The sequence below is a fragment of the Giraffa tippelskirchi genome, chromosome 8, assembly GCF_054371585.1.
Source record: "Giraffa tippelskirchi isolate mGirTip1 chromosome 8, T2T-mGirTip1v1.2.pri, whole genome shotgun sequence".
Taxonomy (NCBI): domain Eukaryota; kingdom Metazoa; phylum Chordata; class Mammalia; order Artiodactyla; family Giraffidae; genus Giraffa; species Giraffa tippelskirchi.
Window position 1 is genome coordinate 141,672,652 of NC_137282.1, and position 8,498 is coordinate 141,681,149.

The 8,498-nt window shown below is 37.4% G+C and overlaps 1 protein-coding gene and 1 long non-coding RNA gene across 20 annotated transcripts in view; one reads left to right on the forward strand and one right to left on the reverse strand.

Moving 5' to 3' along the window:
• Positions 1 to 8,498, forward strand: part of TSBP1 (testis expressed basic protein 1) — a 53,160-nt gene that overhangs the window by 24,302 nt on the left and 20,360 nt on the right. For 5 of the 19 annotated variants that reach the window (XM_081522357.1, XM_081522349.1, XM_081522352.1 and 2 more), the window contains 7 exons: positions 550 to 570; positions 1,472 to 1,486; positions 3,102 to 3,125; positions 3,595 to 3,615; positions 4,576 to 4,596; positions 7,199 to 7,219; positions 8,189 to 8,206. In XM_081522357.1, the coding sequence (XP_081378483.1) occupies positions 550 to 570; positions 1,472 to 1,486; positions 3,102 to 3,125; positions 3,595 to 3,615; positions 4,576 to 4,596; positions 7,199 to 7,219; positions 8,189 to 8,206 (141 nt within the window). Of the gene's footprint in view, positions 1 to 549; positions 586 to 1,261; positions 1,323 to 1,471; positions 1,487 to 2,102; positions 2,133 to 2,766; positions 2,987 to 3,101; positions 3,126 to 3,594; positions 3,616 to 4,575; positions 4,597 to 7,198; positions 7,220 to 8,188; positions 8,207 to 8,498 lie in introns of all 19 variants that reach the window. The other 14 variants (XM_081522342.1, XM_081522343.1, XM_081522347.1 and 11 more) reach the window with 9 other exon arrangements.
• Positions 1 to 8,498, reverse strand: part of LOC145518295 (uncharacterized) — a 51,324-nt gene that overhangs the window by 9,878 nt on the left and 32,948 nt on the right. The window lies entirely within an intron of this gene.

Here is an 8,498-nt window from a genome sequence, read left to right on the forward strand (position 1 = left end):
ACTTTTAAATATAGAGTAATGTTTAAATGAATTATATTGCTACATTCATTCCTTCCAAAGCTTTCCCCTAGATTACACATGATTTGGAGAATGCACAAAACACATTGATTAATTTTTTAATTAACAAAAACAAGTGTTTTTTTTGTTAATGGGACTAGGAAAGAGAAGCATTTGGAAGAAAACTTTTCAAATCAATTAAAACATCAGGAAGGAAAAAGACTAGTGAAAATAAGAATGGCAAAAGTATACAGAAGTGTAGAAACACAAGTTTAAGAGTTTATGAACATCTGGAAGTGTTTCTTCTATTTACAAGACCCAAAAGGAATGGAAAGGATGGCCACTTTTCTGTCCCAGGCAGGAGATACAGACCTGAGGATACAAAGCACAGGGGTGGGTGCTTAAGCCCAGACCCTCAGCTAACAGGCAGGTTTCAGAGCTCCCTGCATCCTCTCTGCAATTACTCTTTTTAAGCCCATAATGTGAAAACTGAGTTCTCTTGGTTCTACAAACTGATTTCTCTTTTTTTTTTTCCTTCCATCTTTCTACCAGCTGAAACTTCAGAAATGACCTGTAAGTTCCATGCCTGTTCTTACAGTTGCTTTCAGCTTCCTACAGGGTCTGAGTATAGAAATTTACGTTTCCCTGTCCCTTGCTCATTCCACTATCTAGTTGCACCTCACCCCAAGAATAAATGAATTGAAGGGACTACAATCCCACTTAATAACCCAAAATATATAATGTAATATATACATATATGTACATATATTATGGGCTTCTCCGGTGGCTCAGACAGTAAAGAATCCACCTGCAATGCAGAAGACCCAGGTTCGATCCTGGGGTAGGGAAGATCCCCTGGAGCAGGGGATCGTAACCCACTCCAGTATTCTTACCTGGAGAATTCCATGGACAAAGGAGCCTGACAGGTTACAGTCCATGGGATCACAAAGAGACATGACTGAGCAACTAACACATACACACACACATACATTATATACAAATATATACGTATATAAGGTGTATATATATATATATATATATATTATATTTCAAAATAGAGGGAACTATCTGAAGTTTACTGTGACTTGTCAGCAAGGGAGGAAGTATATTTATATGAGTGAAGGAGACCTTGAGAAGCCTGCAGAAAAAGGGAGAAGAAAAGTAAAGGCAATACAGTTTAAATTACCAACTCGACTGTAAGATTTTAAGCAGATGACCAGCCACTGCAAAAAGGGAAGAGATAAGTCATCTCCCTTTCCTGCAGCCTCCCAGACTAAGCAGAAGGCAGAATCCTACAAGTCAACCTACAAGGTATGATGGCAATTGTATTCCCCACCACAGTGTGCTTCAACACCTACAAGGATTTGATTCTATCTCCACAGATATTTCTGATATTCTCTCTCAGAATAGTAAGAGGAAAACTAGTTCTTATTTCATCAGCCTTTCCACACTGATTTCTCTCTTTGCTTTTCAGCTTCAAGATCACCCTGTAAGTCTGAATATCTCGCTTTCTAAAGGAACTCAGTTGTCTCCTGCAGTACCTAACAGATCTACCTGAACCAAAATTTATTCATCCTTATTGGGATTGCAATAACTTAAAACTCCCACTTCCTTGACCTTTTATTTTTCCATTATTCAGAATTCCACTAAGTTATTATTATTAATAAGTTTCCAGAATGTTCACCGAGTCATATAAAAATTAAAGAGCAGAAAAAAAAAATTCTCCATAGTTCTAAAGATTGTTAGTTAGGGACTTTCCATGCAGAAGTGAAAAATGAGTGGGAGAAAAAGATACAGATAATATTTCTATTTTCCAGCTAAGTCATTTACATCAGCAATTAGTAAATTGTTTATTTCTCTGCTGTGCACTTATCAAGGTCCAGCAATGTCTACTGGAACTTGAGTTCTGGTATAGGAATTTGAAACTCCTATTTTATTTTCCCTTTTGCTTCTCCATTAACCAGTATTCCATTAGCTGATTATAATTTTTCTGGAAAGTTCAAATGTCTGATCAGAAAAGCTTTTTCTGTCTCTGACAGAAAAAAATGAACAGAAGAGTAGACAAGAAAGGAGTAATAAAAAAAAATCTCTCTGCTTGTTTTCAGCGGGATCAACTCCTCATGCAGTAGATAAGTGTGTGTATTCATTTGATTGTTTGCCCCAGAGTTAAACTGATTTCTAATGGGGTCCAAAATTCTTTACCTGGCCATACTGGGGTACAAAGGCTTGAGGTACATCTTGGTCTCTTGCTACCTGGCTATCAAAATGCCGCTGGGTTATTTTGACCAGGAAAGGTCTGACACTACTAATTTATGTAAAAATGAAGAGGGGAGAAAAAAGTTTTGCTTAGTTATAAAGACCAACAAGAGACTACCGACAGACAATGAAAAAATGATGAGAGAGAAAGGAGGGGATAAGAACTTTCTAAGACAGTTTTCATTTGGACCTCCTGCCCTTTAGTCTGTTTTTCCAAATTTGAATGCCAAGATACTTGAGGAAACTTCCCTGACCATATAGGTATTTCAAAGGTTAGAAGTAACTGTTTCCTTCATGTCTCACATTCATATTTTCAATAAGTCTCTCAGCTTTTTAATAACTTTGTGGAAAAAAAAACAAACTTCACTGATTCACGTATAAAATAAAGAGCAGAGAGGAAGGTTCCCAGCAGTTAAAAGTGGTATGCTACGAGGGACTTCACAAAATGAAAAACATATTGAATGGGGAAAAAGTGGGGGGAAAGATAAAAATCCTCTCGGTTGTGTTTTCTAGATGGACCAGCTCCACAAGCCCTCAGTAAGCCGCTCCGTGTTTCTGCCGCTGCGGGGTCCTATGTCTCCTTCCCCCAGCTGTGCTGACATTTCTGGGCATAGGGTGCATGCTGCTTTAACTAACCACTTACCCTCTCATGGTCAAAATTCCATTGTTATAAATGATTTTTTGAAAAGTCCAAATCCTGCTGACTTATGTCAAAAGCAAATAAAGACCAAAGGTAACATTTTTTCCTATTGTTATAATGACCTACCAAGAAGGAACTCTCTTTTAAAAAGCAGAGGGAAATACAGTGGGAGAGAAAAGAGTTGTGACGATATTTTTCTGTCTTTCAGCTTGTCCACCTTCAATGCCCAGGGGTAAGTTTCCTCTGTTTTTCCACTATTTCCTATTGTTATTGTTCTCTACAAGGCCTAGGGACCTGACCCCGTCCTCCTGATTTCTAATTCTGTGTAGCGACCTAAGACTCATAGCTCTCAATTCCCTCTGCCTTCTGCTTATCCAGCTTCTTTCTCTGGGAAGTCAACTTATAGTTACTTAATTGCAAACATGTATTTTACTTTGCATCGCCTATGTGATCAGTATTATATAAGTGCTTTAATTATTAATACTTTACGCCATTTAACTCTTAGAGTAACTCCACTGACCTCTCTGTAAAGACTAAGAAAGTGAGGCCACATCCTGGCCCAAGAATACATAGTCATAGAACCATAATTTAAACAAAGAGCTATGGGACAAATAAGTTTCTCCCCTACACAAATATAATTCCTTAAAAAGAAAGTTGTTTTTTTCAAACAAATATCCACTGATATCTAATTTGTTTTTTAGGTCTGCCCCTGGCACCCATAAGTAAGTATAACATCTCTTTCTCTACTTTGGTTCTCTTTGGTCTTCAAAGTCTGAGGGACTTTTTTCTGTTATAGTGATTTGATTTTCTCATTGCTCTCTTATTTTCTTATTACTCAGCTTCCCCTACATTATTTTATGGGCATTATTATTAAGGGCTTCCCTGGTGGCTCATTCAGTAAAGAGCGTGCCTGCAATGTGAGAGAACCATGTTTGATCCCAGGGTCAGTAAGATCCCCTGGAGAAGGAAATGGCAACCCACTCCAGTATTCTAGCCTGGAGAATTCCGTGGACAGAGGAGCCTGGTGGGCTACAGTCCATGGGGTCACAAAGAGTTGGACATGACTGACTGAGTGACTAACACTTTCCCCTACATTATACATAATTTAAGAAAATACTGATTAGGGACTTCCCTGGCAATCTAGTGCTTAAGACTCTGTGCTCCCAATGCAGGGAGCAGGGGTTCAGTCTCTGTCAGGGAACTATCCTGCATGCCATGTGGTGCAGCCAGAACAAAAAGAAGGAGTAAGGTAGCATTTGTCAACAAAAAGCTGAATATTATGAAATAACAGAGATAGGCAGATTTTTTTGAGAGAGAAGGAAGGCCAAAATGATGTTTAAATGGAGACAGACTTTTGAGTGTTCCCTCAAAGAATACATTGCTATCCAAAGGAAACAGAAATATCCAGTTATCTTTGCCTGGTACTATACCCAAAGTTGTTCAGATCCAGTATATGAAGAAGACTTTTGATAAAACCCTGCTTTGACTTCATCACTAAATCATCACTGCTTAATCTCATATCTAAGTTTGCATTGCAACTGCTTTCTACGGCCATTTGCAATGCTTTCTTCTTATCCCCACCCAAGTCCTCCCCTCACAGACACAGACAGAATATATCGGATAATATTACGTCTTTTTGTATTTAAGAAAAATTACATGGATTTTTTTTGTTTATTTTTTAGTGATTTCACAGAGAACCTCAAGTAAGTGTTTTACTTATCAATCTGTCTTATGTGAGACTTTTTCTCAGCTTAGATGTTTCTATTTTAACTCGCCAAAAGGTTGAGACTCATGTTTCTCATATTCAGCTGCTTCCATATTACCCAAAGGCCTCAAGATTAGGAATGCAAAATGACCTTTTTGACACATAACTATAGGAGTTCCTATTATTTCAGTTCTTAACTTCTCAGATTACAAATACCAACAGTGACTTAATATTTAAATCAGATAAAGCACTGACCATGGTGATATTTTGGGGAAGGAAATAGCAACCCATTCCAGTATTCTTGCCTGGAAAATCCCATGGACAAAGGAGCCTGGCACGCTACCGTTCATGGGGTTGCAAGAGTCAGACATGACTTAGCGACTAAACCAAACCATGGTGATATTTAACATAGAATTCATGAAGCCATATTTTTCACTGTTCTAGTGTTCCATAATTTGAATTTGGTTCTCATAAGTGATTTTTATGCAAGCCCAATATCCCCTAGGGTTTCTTAGATTGAAATAAAATCACATTAATATTAGAACCCGAAGTGCCTGTCAAGGTTAAAAATTTAGATGCCAACAGAGCCCAGAAAGGTAATATAACTGAATGAGGTAAAGTACATCACCTAGGAATTATGGAGAGTTAGAAGGCCATATACAGTCTAAAGAACATAGCTGCTACTTAACTCTACCCAATTTTCCAACAAGTGGTAAAACTGTGGTCATCTGATACAAACAGTTGCCATGCTGCAGTCCATGGGGTCGCAAAGAGTTGGACATGACTTAGCGACTGAACAAAAACAGCAACTCGTAGAATACATGTTTTAGTTCTTGGAAGGAATCTACAAGAGCTTGCCCATTTCTAAGGGCTCCACCGCACTATCCTTGATGTGGAAGTACTGACTCCAGTCTGGACTATTTCAAAACCCCTTAGTTCTGTCCCCCTGACAGTATATCTCATAGCCTGTCATTGATGAGGTACCCTCATCAAGTAGGCCACCAACTTGAGTGAAATACCAGTACCAAAGCTCAAGCCTGGATATCTTCCACAATGCCCACCTGACCTTCAAGAAGCTCAAGTATCCTTGTCGCTAGAAAAAGGAAGAAGATGCGTGCTGCCAAGGCATCCTCCTCACTGGACACTCTTCCCTCTCTTCAATTTTCTTTTCCTTATACTCAAAATGCACAAAACAAATCAGCAAATCCACCAAGCAGACATTCAGCTAGGGAATGGTTTGTCACACACCTTCTCTCACAGACAATCCCTGCCCCAGTCTTCGTAAGCAAATCTCTTGAAGTCCTTCTCATTTGCTTTCAGGAAGGAAATCACGATACCTTCCTATCCCACATTGTTTCTTAGTCAACCACCCACAACACTGAAGATTGCTTTCAATCTCCTCCCTCTTAAACTTGTGTGCTTATGGAGGCTTGGAAGAAGGATGATATGTGGGACAGAAGAACTAACTTGGCCATGATTTGTTAAAGCCTTAGAGCAGCATCTCTGCGTTGCACAGCTCTAGGAATCCCTTTCTACTATGCTTCTGAGTCATGCAATCCTTCCTACGGGTTTGTCTCACCTAAGTTGGATCAGGAGGAAAATATGAGAAGTTACAGCCTCTTTTCCTTAGATTTTTATCTCAGTAGTCAATGTGTGGGGGTGATAGAGACAGTCCTACTTCACATCCTCTTCCCCTTGCTTTAGGGAGAGAGCAGGTGGAGAATGAACTTGACAAATTTAGTGTGGAGATAGCATTTTAAAATCACTGGACTAAATTTGATCTCCAATGGTGCCTGTAAAGATAAGAACACTAAGAATTGTGCTCAGGAACGTCAGTTTTGGAGGTTGCGAAGAAGAAAAACATCTAGCAAAGTATAGAAGGAAGGAGTGTGCAGGGAGGAAGTAGGAAAACCAGGAGAGTGGGTTATAGAATTCAAGAGAATAGTTCAAGATGAAAAGGGTGTATAAACAACGGCACCTAAAACTTTTAAGAAATAAAAATTTGGACCGAGAATTGATCATTGAATTTTGTAAAATGAGGGTTATTAGCAATCTTAATAGGGTAGAGGGGAAACAAGAGTCTAATTGAAGAGGTTAAGGAGAGAAAGAAAAGTTAGAATGGTAAAGCAGTTGATATGGCATATAGCATATGGTAGAGCTATGATAACATCGTAAGAGCAGCAAAGACGGGAGTTCTGATAGGTTGTGACTTCCCTCGTGGGGAATAAAAGATAGACTATCCATGTTTTAAAAAAGATAAAAGAAGAAGTTATATATATTTTTAATGCAGTTTGGAAAAAGAATAAGCAGATATAAAAAAGAACAAAGTTGAAATCTTTGAAATGAAAAAAGTTACTGAAATTGAAACAATAGATAACTAAACAAAACCAGACCCAGATGGGAAAAGAAAGAGTGAGCTCCATCACTAGCTATGGACCATTTCTTCCATAACATTTCCAAGGGAAAGTAGTCCTTGCAGAGTCTCTTTTTTTCTTTCCACTACTGTTCAGTCTATGATGCTTATCGTAACATCAATGAAAATGTGTTTCTGTTTCATTAGACAATCACACTAATTTGTTCATTTGCTTTTTTTAATAAAGCAAGACCTGAAAAATCTAAAGGTAGGTCCCATGTTTCTCTCAATTCTATTGTTATCACTGGTGTTTCATGGTATCTAGAGGCCCTTTTGTGCCTTGTTTTTAGTGTGAATGTTCACCAAGGCTTAAGATTTATATTTCTGACTCTATGGTTTATTTTTTTCTAGCATTTCTCTCATTCTAGCTTGTTTCCCTATTCGTATTTTCAGTAGCTTGCTTCATTTTGAACTATCAACATTCATTTGGAGGCTATAGTTGAAACTAATTTGTACACTATGGGGTACTATAATAACAAATACTAGTTGTTATGTACTTACAAGGTACCAGGCACTGTACTTAGCTTTATATACACATATACATTATATCAGATAAATACTGTTATTCCTATAAGAAGAAGGAAGTAGTAATACTAAGTAACTTGCTCATGACCCCACGACTATGAGCAGAAGAGGTTGGGATTCAAATTCAGGTTTATTTACCTGAATCTAAAAGCAAGTACTGCTTTCATTCCATTCAAATGGGGAGTCACCAGCCCTAAGATATCTATGTGACTGAGAAAAAGAGAACTTTTCTAAAATTAATCTAAAAAACAGTTATTAGCAAATAAGAATTACAGTAATGGTCATGATAAATCAATATGATCATTCTGAAGAAGTGACGAGAAAAAAAGGAATAATAATAAGGAGGCAATAAAGTGTGACATAAAAAGCTTACCAGAAAGTTTGAATTAGCAGAGAAAAAACAAAAGGAAGAAATAGCATCTTCCAATGATTCCTCTCTGATCCTTTCTTTCCAAAAAAGCACTCAAATTAAAAGGTACTTGAGCAGAATAATCTGAAGACATTTATTCTCCCACTAATTTAACTGATTCTAAATAGAGAGTTTGGTGGTCTCTCAAAGTCCTGTTTTTTAAAACTTCCGGCATAAAGAGTTTGAGAAGTAACTCTGTTCTTCACGTCTCATTCATTTAATTATTTTATTTCTCTTTCACAGTAAGGCAAGAACCACCAAGTAAGTTTTATATCTATCCATAAATTCTGGGGTTGGTTCCTTTATTGATTATATCCTTTTCTGAACAAGTAAGATTTTGACATTCAAGTTTTTCAATTTCTCTATTAATACTGATTAACTTCCTCTAGTCAATGATGAATATTTTGAAAGTATAAAACTCACAAATGGCAAACAACAAACAGGTTAAAGGTGATCTGGAGTTGGAAATAATGCTTTTGAACATTTGTTTTGGTAAACTGTTACCTATGGAAAAAAGTGTTAACTGTTAGTATTTTTATTAGAGTTTATAAGT